At 40.5% G+C, this 18,014-nt stretch overlaps 3 protein-coding genes across 7 annotated transcripts in view; all 3 read left to right on the top strand.

Annotated features, from left to right (window-relative positions):
- Positions 1–18,014, top strand: part of ARHGAP26 (Rho GTPase activating protein 26) — a 506,434-nt gene that overhangs the window by 105,255 nt on the left and 383,165 nt on the right. The gene's annotated exons all lie outside the window — the stretch shown is intronic.
- Positions 987–4,718, top strand: LOC119243324 (protocadherin beta-17-like). The gene is given in 3 exon segments (XM_037509040.2): positions 987–2,572; positions 2,575–3,672; positions 3,675–4,718. Coding segments are annotated over 3 exon segments (2,379 nt in total). The 5' UTR covers positions 987–1,353; the 3' UTR covers positions 3,737–4,718.
- Positions 11,974–15,298, top strand: LOC119243321 (protocadherin beta-5-like). Its single transcript, XM_037509036.2, is given in 2 exon segments — positions 11,974–13,638; positions 13,641–15,298. Coding segments are annotated over 2 exon segments (2,385 nt in total). The 5' UTR covers positions 11,974–12,296; the 3' UTR covers positions 14,684–15,298.

Here is an 18,014-nt window from a genome sequence, read left to right as displayed (position 1 = left end):
GTATTATCAGACCTAGACCTAGACCTAGACCTTCCTTTCTAGCCTTGTGTGTATGAATCATTTAAATGTTTATTAACCATAAAATCATTTATTTTCATAATATAACCCACATTTGGTCTTACTTATGCTGGTTATATTTGCATTTTTTTTAAATGAAAAATCCCCCTTTTCAACATCTCACCAGAATCAGGCAATTAATAGTGATAATTTAGTGAATATTTTTATCCTTTTTTAAAATGGAACTGGACTTCACTACATTATATTTGGCTTAGTTTGTGTCCAGTAAGTGACCTGCCATGATCCTTGTCATAGATAATTCCCAACTGGTTCAATGAGTGCAGGGAACCCCAATATTTACCCTCTGCTCCTTGGGCTAGTGTTTACCACTGTGGGAAATGCTTCTTGTGCTACTCTCACCCCAACCACATGACTTTAGTTGATGAACTAGTGTTTTTTAATAACCCACATCTCCATAATTCCAGAGGATGTACAAAAAGTATATCTTCAACTTCATTGACTTTATCGCCTTCTTCATGCTTATAGAAGAACATTGTCTGAATTGTGAACTTATATTGCTTTCTAGTAAAACAGGTGGTCATTTCTTCTAAATTTTCTGGGCTTTGCACAAAAAATTTATGAAGGAAAAAAGTTGCAGTGCCTATGTAGCCCAGAGACTGACCCCCAAAATTCACAATTTTCATTGTAATTTGTTTGGTAGTAGAAACTGGATTTAAAAATTTGTAACTTCTAACACAATCGAATAAGTTAGTATTTTAAAATAGAATGTAAGGGCCCTAGGAGTAAAAAAATTTGTTTACCATTTTATCTCCAGAGAGTAGGAAAAAATTCTACACAGAGAACTACTTGTTAAATGAGTAAATGAGTGAGTTTGTCTTAAAATGAATTTTGTGTACTGAACTAGTACCTTTATAAGGAAGATGAATATAGATAAATTGTGGTTTTTTCTTTCCCAACTTGTTAACCACCCTAACAAGACTGCATAATGGGTGGGGAGAGGGGCAGGAAGAATTTATAATGCTCTATTACCCAAAAGTGTTTTTCATTATTATGGATACATTGTCCTTTGAAATGAAAACTACCTGAAGTTGCACAACAGAACGCTTGGTGGCGCTGTAGACTAAGAGAATGAAAACCTGCAGACTCCAGCCGACCAATTTTTTTAGCAGCTCACAAAGGAAACATTTTACACCACTGGGGACAGATTTCAAAGAGGTGGCTACCGTTATGTCAGTGTTAAGGTGAATTCACTCAAGATTACTGAACCAAGATAGCAGCGTTAGCAGCAAAGCAATTACTTTCATTAATATTACATCTTTTGGAGCTGGTGGAAATATGGAGACTCTGCTACATAAAGCACAGCAGAAAAGGCAAGTGATCGCCATTATTATTCTATTACTACTGTGGGAGGTGGGCAGTGCGACCATTAAGTATTCGGTTCTAGAAGAGAGGGACGTTGGTTCTTTTGTGGCCAACCTAGCAGAAGATCTGGGGCTTGGTGTAGGGGAGCTGGCTGCGCGGGGCTCCAGGATCATTTCCAAAGGAAATAAACAGCATTTGCAGCTGGAGCAGAACAGTGGGCATTTGCTTCTAAAAGAAAAATTGGATCGGGAAGAGTTGTGCGGTGACACGGACCCCTGTATACTGCATTTCCAGGTGTTACTGAAAAACCCCGTACAGTTTATTCAAGGTGAATTACTACTCCAAGACATAAATGACCATGCCCCAGAATTCTTGGACAATGAAATCCTCCTGAAAATCTCAGAAAGCAGCCATATTGGGACTGCATTTCCTTTGAAAATAGCTCAAGATTTAGACGTGGGCAGCAATACAGTTCAGAACTACACAATTAGCACCAACTCTCATTTCCATCTTTTCACTCGTAATCACAAAGATGGCAGGAAATACCCAGAGCTGGTGCTGGACAAAGCGCTGGACAGGGAGGAGCAGCCAGAGCTCAGGTTAACCCTCACTGCACTGGACGGTGGGTCTCCACCCAGGACTGGGACTTCCCAGGTTCTCATCTTAGTGCTAGACATAAATGACAACACCCCGGAATTTGCTCAGCTGCTCTATGAAGTGCAGGTTTCAGAAAACAGCCCTATTGGCTCCCTTGTCACTACAGTCTCTGCTAAAGACTTAGATGCTGGGTCCTATGGACAGCTGTCATACTCATTTTTCCAATCTTCAAATCAAATCATCCAGGCTTTTGAAATAAACCCAGACACGGGAGAAATTCGATTTAAAAAAGTATTGGATTATGAGGACATTCAATCTTACCTTCTGGAAATTGAGGCCTCAGATGGTGGGGGCCTTTCAGGAAAATGCACGGTAGCCATAGAAGTAATGGATGTAAACGACAATGCCCCTGAACTAACCGTGTCATTACTCATCAGTGATATTCCAGAAAACTCCCCAGACACCGTGGTCGCTATTTTCGGAATTTCAGATCCTGATTCTGGGGACAATGGCAAAATGATGTGTTCCATCCAGGATCATCTCCCCTTCCGTCTGAAACTTACAGCAGAAAATTTCTACACCTTAGTAACAGAGGAGCGCTGGACAGAGAAAGGCAGGCCGAGTACAACATCACGATCACCGTCACGGACTTGGGGACCCCCAGGCTGAGGACCCAGCACCACATCACCGTGCTGGTGTCCGACGTGAACGACAACGCCCCCGCCTTCAGCCAGAGCGCCTACACGCTGCTGGTGCGCGAGAACAACAGCCCCGCGCTGCACATCGGCAGCGTGCGCGCCACCGACGCCGACGCGGGCTCCAACGCGCAGCTCACCTACTCGCTGCTGCCCGCCGGCCGCGCGCACCCGCCGCCCGCCGCGCTCGTGGCCGTCAACGCCGACACCGGCCAGCTGTTCGCGCTGCGCTCGCTCGACTACGAGGCGCTGCGCGCCTTCGACTTCCTGGTGGGCGCCACGGACCGCGGCTCGCCCGCGCTCAGCGGCCAGGCGCGGGTGCGCGTCGTGGTGCAGGACGCCAACGACAACGCGCCCTCCGTGCTCTACCCGCCGCCCAACGCCTCGGCGCCCTGCCCCGAGCTGGTGCCGCGCGCGGCCGACGCGGGCTACCTGGTCACCAAGGTGGTGGCGGTGGACGGCGACGCGGGCCAGAACGCCTGGCTGTCGTTCCAGCTGCTCAGGGCCACGGAGCCCGGGCTGTTCGGCGTGTGGGCGCACAACGGCGAGGTGCGCACCGCCAGGCCGCTGGGCGAGCGCGACGCGCCCAAGCACCGGCTGGTCGTGCTGGTCAAGGACAACGGCGAGCCGCCGCTGTCGGCCAGCGTCACGCTGCACGTGCTGCTGGTCGACGGCTTCTCGCAGCCCTACCTGCCGCCGCCCGACGCGCCGCCGCCCGCCGCGCAGGCCGACCGCCTCACCGCGTCCCTGGTGGTGGCGCTGGCCGCCGTGTCGTCGCTCTTCCTCCTGTGCGCGCTCGCCTTCGCGGCCGCGCGCCTGTGCGGGAGGCGCGGGGCCGGCGCGCGCGCGGGCTCGCTGGGGCCCGACGGCCCCTTCCCGGGCCGCCTGGTGGACGTGGGCGGCGCCGGGACGCTGTCCCACAGCTACCAGTATGAGGTGTGCCTGACGGGGGAACCCAGGACTGGTGAGTTCAAATTCCTGAAGCCAATATTCCCCAACCTTTGGATACTGAGAGTGAAAATAAGGAAAACCCCAATTGCAGGAATAGTTTTGTATTCACTTAAATTCTGTATTTTTGCCAAGTGACCTTCTTAATTTTGGTAAACTCCTTTGCATTGTCTTTCTTTTAAGAAATTGTACTGTTGTGAATGTATGTCTACTGTAAACCCATACATGTCTCTAATCACACTTTCTTCCTTTTTAATATGTATTACACTTAGCATTTTTTTAGTTGTACAGGATATTGAGTATTTTCTTCTTATTTGACTTTTTCTTGGTTAGTAACCATTCCATAACTACAATTTACCCAAGTAGTATAAGAAGGAATTTTAAAACCAACTTCTTGATTAGTTATTGTATCTTTAGAAGTATTTTAAAGCTTTTATGTAATCTGCATTGCTGTATATTGTGGTGCTTGTCTTTACCAGATAGCTTCATCTCTGCAAGGCCAGAGTGATTCTTATAGCCATCTAGGATTTCTTGTTGACTTCCCGTCCAGGCTTTGCCCCTGAACGTATTTGTTTCTCCCAAATTATACATAAACATGCTTATGTACATATTGATACAATATTGTGATCTCCCATGGTGAGTGTCATTTATGCTAGAGATTGTATTATTTACTTGGCTATTATATACCCAGAATAGAGTAAGTACTTCATTAATAATAAAATTAAAATTTTACATTATTCTCATTTATAAATAATAATGAAAAAAGTCTTTATTTAATTTCATATTTAATAAAACCAGGTCGTTGTTTGGTAATAATCCTTTTAAAAATCTCATAACTTTAAACCTTTATGAAGGTTTAAAGACTCTGGAGAGTATCATATACTCCCTTGTCCTTCCTTCTTCCCTAGAAATATAAGTTCAAGTGTAGTTTAATGTACATATTTCTCTTGCTCTTCCTGTAGCCTCCCTCATCTTTCAAAGGCAATCAGAGAAAATCTTATGAATTTTGGTTATCCTATCAAGTTTGATTTTCATATCAAGTTTTCACTCAAAATTATTTTGTAAACATGGACAGCCATTATCAATAAATAACTTAGTTTTGATGTCAAAGTTATCTTTTGTTTTGTTCTTTGATGTAGCTTTCAGGTATTCTGTGTAAACTTAATTTTCAACTATACTGGTTTCATTTATAAGAAATAAGCATTATTTTATCTTTTAGAACAGTAAGAATAGAAACTAAATAAGATAAGAAATGAACTTATCTAAACTATTATTGTTTTATGCTGTGTTCAATAAGTCAATTACATTGATTTTGAGAGTTCAAACTAAATTTATATGGATATGTTATCAGTCCACTTAGTTGAACTTTTAGCACAAGTGAGCAATTGAAAATCTTGCTTTATAATCTAAATATTTTTATATTTTAAGTGTCATTCTACTGAAATTTAAATATTGGCCTCCCTGAAGTACTTTCTCCCCTATGAATACAATGAAATTTTAAAAAGCAACATTAGTGACTGTTTAAGTTATTTTGGAAACAAAGTTTTGGCCTTCATCCAATCCAAAAATTTAAATGAGAAAGTGATAACATTAGAAAAATGAAGACTCATTCTTCAGCCAAAATAAAGGGAGCAGAATTAAAAACAAATATACAATGGGCCTCCCGGGTGGTGCAGCGGTTGAGCGCTGGGTTGCGAAGCTGCATGCAGCCTCTACAACATCGGTTCGATCCCCGGCTGCCGGGCGAGGGTCCCACATGGTGCGCAGACCTCTCCTGCCGCCCACTGCTCCCCTCAGCAGTGTATTTCGTCAGTCTGCCTGCTCTGCTCTCCCCTCTGGCTCTGGTGAATTCTCTCACCCTCCTGCGCTTCTGACTCTACCCAGTGCTTGTATAAATAAATAAAAATAAATCTTTTAAAAAAAAACAAATATACAAGACATAAATATGGTAGTTAACTTTAATGACTTCTCCATTTATTATTCATTACTTTGCTTTTCTGTGTAGGGGCAAGATATTTGACTAAATTTTTCACAAATTTATTTGAGCATTATGAAAATTCAACTATATTTTTTTGTTTATGCAAGGAAAGTCTAATTTGTATAACTATCCAAATGAGACCAGTTGAATAATTACCCACAACCCATTTTTGTTAATACGTGTGTGTAAACTGAGGAATCCCTTTGTGCATTACTTTATGAATTGCTATATGTAGACATAAAGCATGCAGTGTTCCTTACCAGTTAGTCAGCACCAGACTTTTGTGTAAAATAGACCAACATCTTGAAATGCAATGAAATTAGAAATTATTAGTAAACATGATTCAAACAACTTTCACAAAATGTATCCTTCATGAAAAATAGTTCAATTCTATTGTTACAAACCAAAAATAGAGAACAGAGACCAAATCTTAAAAATAAAGATGCAGTTCTATCATATATTTCCCAAATGCTTGTATTATATATGCATATTTTATAGTTTCTTTTTGGGCATTTTTAGGAACAGAATATAATGTGTTTAACACATGCTTTTTTTTTTTTTTTTTTTTTTTTTTTTTAACACATGCTTTCTGGGGGACAGAAATTCTACTGAAGGCAGTGTAACCCACATCACTTTAAGAACCCCTCCTTTTACTACCAAAAGTTACAAAATGGAGATTTTATAAAGTCTGAGGTTAAAAGTTACACACATATTTGATGAATTTTGCTTCTAGGTTACATAGATTATCTAACTATAAAAAATGGTTAATATTTATCTATTTGAACCAACAGATAGCAGATGGTATAATAAGATCTGAAGGAACTAAGATGCCTAAAAAGGACTGACTGACTGACTCCTACAGTCAGTTTTCTCTGAGGAAATTTGCTAAGATGGAGAACAGACAAAATACTCCTGCCAGGAACAGTAACTTCAGAAGACATTGACAGATCAGAGTATTCAGGCTTAGGGTCAGTTCTCAGGATACTCATCAGTGCCTCCCTGGGGCATTCAGGGAAGGAGACTAAAAACATAAGTGGAAAATTTCTGGAAAACATAGTGAAGTTTTAATAGTCTGGCTGCACATAGATTAGTGTTTGGGACCCACTGTGGGAAGGGACTATGGAACATACAGTAAGTTGTTTTTTTTTTATAGATTTATTTATTTATTTATACAAGCACTGGGTACAGTCAGAGAAGTGAGGGAGGGTGAGAGAATTCACCAGAGCCAGAGGGGAGAGCAGAACAGGCAGACTGATGAAGTACACTGCTGAGGGAAGCAGCAGGTGGCAGGAGAGGTCTGCGCACCATGTGGGACCCTCACCCTGGTGGCCAGGGATCAAACCGGTGCTGCAGAGGCTGCGGGCAGCTTTGCAACCCAGCGCTCAACCGCTGCGCCACCGGGGAGGCCCTATACAGTAAGTTTTTAATTGAAAATTCTGGAGGAAAAAGTGCCTATCAGGGCTGCAAAGAACCTTAACTAAGAACAGAACCTGTTTGAATTAAGGCAATTTGATTAGGCCTGACTCTCAGGCTACAAAAGAGGAAGGATAGTATCAGTTGAATCATGGACCGAGTTTTACATATTCAGCATTCAGTAAAAAATTATTAGGCACACACACACACACAACTAGCTATGAATAAGACCTATAGAACAAACAGACAATACAAATGACCAATAGATGAAACAGATAATTAGAATCAACTGACAATGATGTTAAAATAAGTATGACTAATAAGCTTAAAATAAGGAGTAGAGAAACTAAACTTTAAAAATAGGGAATTTCATCAGATAATTGAACTTTACAAATGGATATTCTCAAACTGAAAAAGATAATTTCTGAAATTAAAAAGCATGTATATGATAATGACATAGTGGGCATGAAGGGATGTAGGAAAAGTGAATGCAAGATAAGTCCATATAAAATATCCAATTAGACTCACAGAGAAACGAATAATGAAGAATATAGAAAGAATATTCATGCTCACTTTGGAAGCACAGAACAATACAGAGAAGATTAACATGAAACTGAGAGAACCTAAATGAGAAACAGACAAATCCACAATCATAACAGAGAACTTAAATCAATCCTGTAGAAACCTAATAAAAAAAAAGGACACGTACACTAAGAATATCAAAGATCTGAACAACACAGTAATTCTATTTTAATACATTAATATATATAACAAACAGGAGAATATACATCTCTTTATGTGCATATTATCAAATTATGGGTCCAAGGCAAGCCACAATTTTTTTTTTAAAGAATTGAAATGACTTAGAGAGTATGGTCTTTATTCACAGCAGAATTAAGACAGAAATAAAATTGTAACAAGAAATCCCCAAAAGTTCTCAAACTAAATAATATAATCCTTGGCTCAAAGAGGAAATCAAAGCAGAAATATCCATATATATATTTTTTAAAGATTTATTTTTATTTATTTATTTATACAAGCACTGGGTGCAGTCAGAAGCATGGGTGGGTGAGAGATTTCTCCAGAGCCAGAGCAGGGAGCAGAGCAGGCAGAAGGACAGAAGTATGCTGGGGAGCAGTGGGTAGCAGGAGAGGTCTGCTTGCCATGTGGGACCCTCCTCCGGTGGCCAGGGAGCAGCTGGGGATCGAACCGGCGCTGCAGAAGCTGGCAGCTTCGCAACCCAGCACTCAACCGCTGCGCCACCGGGGAGGCCCATGTGTATATATTTTTAAACTAGGTAAAAATTAAGATTTTATATCTCAAAACAGGGCTTAGAGATTTTCAAGCTTAAAATGCACATGTTAGAAAAGAAAGACTGAAAATCAGTAATCTAAGTTTTCATCTAAAGAAACTAAAAAAGAACAAGTCAAATGAAAATAAGGAAGAAAGTAACAAACAGTATACATATACATATATAAAATAGAAGATGAAAGTATAACAGAGAAAATCCATAAAGCTGAAAATTAGCTCTTTGTAATGATTAATAAAACAAATCTCTGAGTCAGAACAATCAAGACTAAAAGAAAAGACACTTCAATATTAGGAATGAAAAAGGGACATCACTACCAACCTTACAGACATTAAAAATATAAAAGGGATATTATGAACAGCTTTATGACAATAAATTTCACAATTTATGTAAAATGAAGAACATTTAGAACATTTATTAAAACCATAATTTATCAAAAGGGAAATGAGAATAGAAAACCTGATTAGTCATTTCTAGTAAGTAAATTAGTTATTAAAAATCTAGCTACTCCAATTCACACTGGTTAACACTTTGAAATAATTTTGAAAAATTAGCACCAGTTTTTATGCACTCTTTGAGAGAACAGAACAAATAGGAACTATTTCTCAGTTTGTGTGCTAGCTATTTCTCATTTGTGTGCTAGCCTAATTTGAATGGGTTATGACATCCACCCTTGAATAAGACATTATGAGAAAGAAAAATGACAGGCCAATCTCTTTTATAAAAAGTTGGAAAATTTTCAAACAAAATAGCAACAAGTTCAGAAATATATAAGTATCTAGAGCTACACCACCCTGAACATGCCTGATCTTGGAAGCTAAGCAGGGTGGGGTCTGGTTTTCTTTGATAGGAGAAACATATAAAATAGGAATAATAAAATGGGGTTGTTTCAGGAACACAATTGCAACTTAATATTTAAAAACCAACCAGGGCCTCCCTGGTGGCGCAAGGGGCTAAGACGCAACCTATGACGCTATCCACAACCACTGCAGCATGAGTTTGATCACCGCTCAGGGAGCTACCCACATGGCACAGCATACCTTCTCCTGACTCGCCCACTGCTCCCCTCAGCAGTGCATTCAGTCAATCTGCCTTTTATGTTCCTCCACTCTGTCTCTGGTGAAGCCTCTCACCCCCCACACCTCTGGCCTGTACCCCAGTTCTTGTATGCATAAATAAATAAATCTTCAAAAAATTTAAAAAAATAGGGCCTTCCCGGTGGCGCAGTGGTTGAGCACTGGGTTGCGAAGCTGCCCGCAGTCTCTGCAGCACCAGTTCGATCCCCAACTGCTCCCCGGCCACCGGAGGAGGGTCCCACATGGCACGCAGACCTCTCCTGCCGTGCCCGCTACTCCCCTCAGCAGTGTACTTCAGTCCTTCTGCCTGCTCTGCTCCCCACTCTGGCTCTGGTGAATTCTCTCACCCTCCCACGCTTCTGACTATACCCAGTGCCTGTATAAATAATAAATAAATAAATCTTTTTAAAAAAACTTAAAAAATAAAAATCATGTAATTCATCACAATAACAACTAAAGGAGAAAAATGTAATTATCTCAAAAGATACAGATAAAGGTCAGTTGATAAAATTCAGCATGCATTATGGTAAAACAGCAAACTGAAAATAGAAGGGCAGTTCACATTGTATTTTAAAATCTATGGTAAACATCACCTTGATGGTAGATTACTGAAAACTCTCATGGATCAGGAATGAAATAAGAATGCCTGCTTGTACTATTTTACTATAGATGCTAAAGAGTGAAAGAAGGCAAAAAATAATAATAATAAAAGGCACAATGACTGGCTATGAAGAAATAAGAATGTCTTTTTTAAAGGATGAGATGATTTGTAAACAAACACATAATTAAGAATCTGTTAGAATGAGTAAATGAAGTTAGCAATTCTACTGAATATAATAAGGTCAACATACAATATAAATTATATTTTTGTACAGCAAAAATGAACATTAAAATGTTGAATCTCATTTGTAATAGTTTCAAAAATAACAGGTATCTAGAAACACCAGAATATGCTTAAGACTTCTACATTGAAAAGTATAAAGTATTATTGGGAAAAGTTGTATATATCTAAATAAATAGAGATTATATAATGTTCAATATTTTAGAGACTCAATGTTGGGGAAATGTCAGTTCTCACCAGTCAATAGATACAATGAAATCATAAACAAAATTTCATCAGATTTCTTGGTGAAAATTGTCAAACTGAACCTAAAATTTATATGGAGATACAAAAGGACAACAATCAACACAATCTTGAAGAAAAAGAACAAAACTGAAGGACTTACCTATCAGATAATAAAACCTATTATAAAGCTTTAGTAATAAAGTCAATATGGTTTTGCAGGATAAATAAAGAGAAAATGGAAAAAAGTCTTGAACAGAACTTTGGTCAGTAGACTTATGCCAAAATGACACTTCAGAAGCAATGCAGAATGGGTCACCTTTTCATAGATGGTGTAGTCGTTTAGAGAGATTTATGTGAAAAAAAGTCATTTTTTGACCTGAACTTAATTCATATGAAAAAAATTAATTCAGAAAGATTATATCACTAAGTGTGAAAAGTAAAATAAATTTTCAAAATATACCAACACAAGAATATTTTCATGACCATGGGGGTATGCAAAGATTTAAACAGGGCACAAATAGTCCTATCCATGAGTGAAAATATTGAAAAATTAGGCTAAATTAAGGTCAAGTTTTGTTCACCAAAGACACTACATGACATTTCAGGTGCAAGCCATAGAGTGGGAGAAGATATTTGCAATTGAAAAAGGAGACATATTTAGAACGTATAAGGAACTTCAAAAGGCCAATAAGAAAAGAGATAATGTCCTAAGTAGAGAAACAGACAAAAATACTTGATAGGCACTTCAAAAGAATGTATCCCACTGACCAATAAACATGTGAAAATGTGCTCAATTTAATTAATCATGGAAATACCAATTAAAGTTATCTAATACAATATCACCATACACTCACCAAAGTAGTTTAAATTAAAAGATAGTATCAAATGTTGACAAAGCTAAGGAGCAACTGGAACTCTCATTCTTGCTGGTTTCGATAAATCACACTTGAAAACTGTTTTAGCAATATCTACTAAAGCTAAAATTATGTGTACATCTTAATACACAACAATGTAACTCCTAGGAATATATTCAACATGAATGAATAGACAACATAAGACAAGTACAAGAATGTGGGTAGCAGCATCACTCAAAATATCCCCAGATGGAAAACCCCAATCAATGTCCATCAATTGGAGAATGGATAAACAAATTGTGGTATCATGTAACAGAATAATAAAAAGCAGTGAGAATAAGTTAGTAGGTTTTACAACTGCATGTAACAAATGTAATGTTAAGTGAAAGAAACATTACATTTTCTGATTGATATTTCAAAATGAAGTGATTTTTTTATAGCTTGTAAACCACATACTTCTTGATATAATTAAGTAAATCCACAACAGAAAGTTTCTTCCTGTACTCAAACATACTTTCATGAGGAAAACTAACACAGCGTTTTAGTTTGTTCTAAAAGTATTTTTCAACTGAAAGTTAACTCAGCAAATATTTATTTAGAACTTCCAATAAATAAGAATTGGAATTATAGTTGGGATAATTTCTGTGACTTAAAAGGTTAACAGAATTCATGTTTGGAATTAAATGGTAAATACTATATGCAATAGTAAATGTGGACGCCTGGTGGCGCTGCAGGCTAAGCGTATGAATGAAGGCACAGTGGATACCCCGGTCGCCATTAAGCTGGGAATCAAAACTCTGAATGCTTCCCAAAAGAAGGAAGTGTTTTTAGGTAAGATCTAGGGGAAAAAAATCTTCAGAGGGCATCGTTCTAGGTGCAAGTCAGTCAGAAAGATTTAATTCGAGGTTATTTAACGAGCAATCTGGATCAACTGTACACGGAATTGAAGAAACTGCACCTTCTTGGACCGGACCTGACCAATGGAGACTGCGCTAGCAAAAAAGCCACGGAAAAGGCAAGTTATCTTTCTTGCTATATTGTTGCTTTTGAGGGAGGCTGCCTCTGAAACAATTAGATATTCCATGCCAGAAGAAACAGAAAGTGGCTCCATTGTGGCCAACCTGGCAAAAGACCTGGGGCTCAGGGTGAGGGAACTAGCCACAAGGGGTGCGCGAATCCATTACAAAGGAAACAAACAGCTCTTTCAGCTCGATACAAAGACCGGTAATTTGCTTCTATTTGAAAAATTAGACCGGGAGATGCTGTGTGGGGCGACAGATCCCTGCATATTGCATTTCCAACTGTTACTGGAAAGCCCGGTGCAGTTTTTTCAAGGTGATCTGCAGCTCACAGACATAAATGACCATTCCCCAGAGTTCCTAGAGCGTGAAATGCTCCTAAAAATCACAGAAAACGTCCTGCCAGGGACTGTGTTTCCTTTGAAATTAGCTCAGGACTTTGACATAGGTAACAACACTGTTCAGAACTATACAATCAGCCCCAACTCCCATTTTCATGTTGTCACTCATAACCGCGGAGATGGCAGAAGATACCCAGAGTTGGTGCTGGACAAAGCGCTGGATCGGGAGGAGCAGCCGCAGTTCAGTTTTATCCTCACGGCGCTGGATGGAGGAGCTCCACCCAGGTCCGGGACCACTGCAGTCCTCATTGAGGTCCTGGACATCAATGACAATGCCCCTGAGTTTTTACAGTCGCTCTATGAGGTACAGGTTCCCGAGAACAGCCCCCTAAACTCCTTGGTTGTCACTGTCTCTGCCCAAGATTTAGATGTAGGAGCCTATGGGAATGTAATCTATGCACTATTGCAAGGCGCTGAAGTTACACAGCCATTTGTAATTGACGAGATAACAGGAGAAATTCGTCTGAAAAGGACATTGGATTTCGAGACAACTCGCTATTACAATATGGAAATTGCAGCCACAGATGGCGGGGGTCTTGCAGGAAAATGCACTGTAGCAATAGAGGTGGTGGATGTAAATGACAATGCCCCTGAACTGACCATGTCCACGCTCTCCAGTTCCATCCCAGAAAACTCGCCAGAGACTGTAGTTGCTGTTTTCAGTGTTTCTGATCCAGATTCCGAGGACAACGGTAGGATGGTTTGTTCCATTCAGAACGATCTCCCCTTTCTCCTAAAACCCACATTCAAGAACTTCTACACACTGGTGACAGAGGGAGCGCTGGACAGAGAAAGGCAGGCCGAGTACAACATCACGATCACCGTCACGGACTTGGGGACCCCCAGGCTGAGGACCCAGCACCACATCACCGTGCTGGTGTCCGACGTGAACGACAACGCCCCGCCTTCAGCCAGAGCGCCTACACGCTGCTGGTGCGCGAGAACAACAGCCCCGCGCTGCACATCGGCAGCGTGCGCGCCACCGACGCCGACGCGGGCTCCAACGCGCAGCTCACCTACTCGCTGCTGCCCGCCGGCCGCGCGCACCCGCCGCCCGCCGCGCTCGTGGCCGTCAACGCCGACACCGGCCAGCTGTTCGCGCTGCGCTCGCTCGACTACGAGGCGCTGCGCGCCTTCGACTTCCTGGTGGGCGCCACGGACCGCGGCTCGCCCGCGCTCAGCGGCCAGGCGCGGGTGCGCGTCGTGGTGCAGGACGCCAACGACAACGCGCCCTCCGTGCTCTACCCGCCGCCCAACGCCTCGGCGCCCTGCCCCGAGCTGGTGCCGCGCGCGGCCGACGCGGGCTACCTGGTCACCAAGGTGGTGGCGGTGGACGGCGACGCGGGCCAGAACGCCTGGCTGTCGTTCCAGCTGCTCAGGGCCACGGAGCCCGGGCTGTTCGGCGTGTGGGCGCACAACGGCGAGGTGCGCACCGCCAGGCCGCTGGGCGAGCGCGACGCGCCCAAGCACCGGCTGGTCGTGCTGGTCAAGGACAACGGCGAGCCGCCGCTGTCGGCCAGCGTCACGCTGCACGTGCTGCTGGTCGACGGCTTCTCGCAGCCCTACCTGCCGCCGCCCGACGCGCCGCCGCCCGCCGCGCAGGCCGACCGCCTCACCGCGTCCCTGGTGGTGGCGCTGGCCGCCGTGTCGTCGCTCTTCCTCCTGTGCGCGCTCGCCTTCGCGGCCGCGCGCCTGTGCGGGAGGCGCGGGGCCGGCGCGCGCGCGGGCTCGCTGGGGCCCGACGGCCCCTTCCCGGGCCGCCTGGTGGACGTGGGCGGCGCCGGGACGCTGTCCCACAGCTACCAGTATGAGGTGTGCCTGACGGGGGGCTCAGGGACCAACGAGTTCAAGTTCCTCAAGCCCATTCTCCCCAACTTCCTGGGTGAACCAGCTGTTCAGGACATTGAGGTAAATGCTAACTTCAGAAATCATTTTGGGTCCAATTAGGAATCTCACTTTGACAAGATTTGGTAAATGATAATATTCACTAATGTATAATTCCTAACCTTTTCATTTACATAATGAGCTTACTGTTTCCCGTATTCATAATTATTGTCATATTTATAATTAGTTAAATCTGCTGATATATTTTGCATCCCGTAAATCTGGGCTGTTTGCTTGTTTTTAACATCATACATTTTGCATGTTCATACAATAGCAAAGAAATGGTGTTTCTCAGGTGCACGGGGAGTCAAATTCTCAAAATTTACATGTTTTCAGGGTTCTGATAGTTGACCTTGTTCAGTGATATCTTTTTATGATTAAGAGAATCATGTTTTATTATCAGGTGCATGAATCTAATTATTGTAAATGATTGCTTTCAGCTTATACATCATTTCCAGTTAATGTAATTCCATTAACTGTCAGATTTTTGTAGCGTTCCTTCCAAAACACTTGTTACCATCACAGAAAGCAGTATTTTATTGGCCATTTTCTGAGTATTTTTTCTCAAAATTGATATTATTTAAATGATCAACCCCAGTTAAACAGTAAAAATGGTAAAGATAATATTGGTAGACTTATGATTACTTTTTCATAATAAATGGTTTTGGTATGGAAGTATTTATTCTCATTTTTTAATAACATATAGTCACAGTACTCAATAAGAAAATGAAAGTAAATTAACATTATTATTCCATCATAATAAATAATTATTAATATTATGAACATCATTCCAAAATATTTCTATGGTTGTTTATAAGTTAATAGATGGAAATAACTTTTAAAAATTAATTTATAGGGCCCTCTTGGTAGCACAGGGGTTAAGTATCAGCGCTGTCAAGTTCTCGCCAGTCACTGTGGCATGAGTTCGAGCCTCAGAGCAGCAGACCTCTCCTGTCTCATCTGCTCCTCCACTCCTCCATAGATCCGTGTGTTCTGCTCCCCACTCTGTCCCTGATGAATCCTCTCACCCTTCCCCACCCTCTGGCCTACACCCAGTTCTTGTATGCATAAACAAAAAATAAATCTTTAAAAATTAATCTATAATAAATTGCTAACTTTATAATTAATACAATCAGGTTTTACTTAAATACAATAAAACAAAATTGCAAACTATACAACTTGCTTAAGCTTATATAAATGATCCCTACATTATTAAAGAACAAGATTGTGATGCATATTTAAGATACTAGTACCACTAAATGGCCTGCTTAAAAACATTCTTACACTTTCTCCCTCCTCACTTTACTTTATACATTTTTATATAAGTACCTCATCCATGTTTATAGCATTTACAGTGCATTTAAGAAGATAATTCCCATGATTGCTTAGGCATTTTGTTTTTCATATTTAATCTAAAATTACAGAATGCTATAATTTTTCCACTTTAATTCAAAGGTAGCATTTTTTAAAATTCAACTTTTTCCATACCTACTTCCATATTTCTAAATAATCTACTTGTAAAATGCTTTCTCTCAAATTAGTTTTAGATATTATTCACTTCTTTCCTAAGTGGCATACACACACACTTGCACAGTTCCTCTATCTCATGCTCTCTCATAGCAATATTACCATCCTGTTTAAATAGTGTTTACATAATCATGACAATGTAAATATCACTTACTACACCTGAGCCTCCTGATGCACAGATCTTGTTTCTTTCCTTCCCCCAAATTACTGCCTCATTTTCTCTCTTTTTCTATGTACATATTTTTAAGTTATCACCATATTTTCTAAGTTCTTAATCTCTTTAATATATTGTTAAACTCATAAAGAAATCACTCGTTTCCACAATTTTTAAAGCCATGTGGGAACTATGTAGGCTTCTGTCTCATTGAATAATTTGCTCTCTTGGTACCAAAGGCAGTTTAGGACTTGCTTTACCCATCACCCTGAGAATTTCTTTTATCTCTTTCCTGTGTTTGATTTCATTTTGTGGATTTTATGCCTTCCTCTTGGGTGTACTCATGCTATATTTTGAAGAATATTTGATGATTAATTTATTGAGAACTTGAACATCTGAAAATTTCAGGTGACATAAAATCAAATGTTCACTTGATGGTTTTGTTGAGTGTGGAATAATAGGTAAGGAGTTATCTACTGCTAGTATGTCTTCATTTACTTTGAGTCTCTAATATTGAGATGTTCAACACTTTGATTACCCATTCTTTCCTGACACCTGTGTTCCCCCCACCCATCCCTGATTATCAATCTAGAGCAATGAAAACATCTTTGTTTGTCACATACAGAGAACATGGTGCTACTGGCATTTATGGATACAGACAAGGGATGCTGCTAAACTATGATACACAGGACAGCACCCCATGAATGGGGGCCTGAACCCCAAATGCTCTAGAACCCCAAATGCCAATAATGTGGAGGATGACCCTACTTACTCTAGTGAAATTGGGTTATTATATATATATATTATCACCAGTGTTTCTAGAGTTTCTTGATTATGTGTCATAGTGTAAGAATTTTGTCATTCATTGTGCTGGATATTCAGTGAGATTTGTCTATCTTGAGACATATGTTTTTCATACGCAGCATGATTTGGGATATTTTTGTGTGTGTAAGTTAAGAAATTATTTCCTCCATTCAGTGTTCTTTGTTTTCTTATTCTGTAACTCTTATTAATTGTACAGTGAACTCCTAGGTTGACTTTCAATTTTTCTTAAACTTTCTCTATTTACTATCTTTTGTATTATTTTCCTGGGTTCTGATAGGTTTTCTCAATCCTTCATATTTTCATTTTCCAAAACTCTTGCTCTCTGAATGTTTCTTTCTATAGTAATTCACACACCATAATACTCATCTTTTAAAGTATACAGTTCAGGACTTTGTAATATATTCAAAGATTGTATAATCATTACCACTATCTAATTCTGCAATATTTTCACATTTCTATCACCCTGTATGGAAACCTGTTATTTACTGGTAATCATTTCCTCTCCCTTCCTCCCTCCAGTCCTTGGCAACCACTAGTCAACTTTCTATCTTTATAGATCTGCCTGTTCTGGATATTTAATATAAACAGAATTAATTAATATATATCCTTTTGTGTCTATCTTCTTTCATTCAGTATAATTTTCAAGGTTCATCCATGTTGTGGATGAACACATTCCTTTTTACTGCTGAATACTACAAAACATAAATTTGTTTTGATTAACACACTGTATGGGTGAATAGACATTTGGGTCTGTTTCTACTTTTGGTTATAATGAATAATGAATTAATGCTATAAGCATTAATTTAAAAGTTATTATGTGGACATTTGCTTTCAGTTCTCTTTGATTTTTACCTAGAATTGATTTGCTGTGTCATACAGTGACTCTGG

Source organism: Talpa occidentalis, unplaced genomic scaffold (assembly GCF_014898055.3).
Source record: "Talpa occidentalis isolate TD23 unplaced genomic scaffold, MPIMG_talOcc4v2.1 talOcc4.13, whole genome shotgun sequence".
Classification (NCBI taxonomy): Eukaryota; Metazoa; Chordata; class Mammalia; order Eulipotyphla; family Talpidae; genus Talpa; species Talpa occidentalis.
The sequence above is the reverse complement of the archived record's forward strand: the minus strand, read 5'-3'. Positions and strand labels throughout refer to the sequence as shown.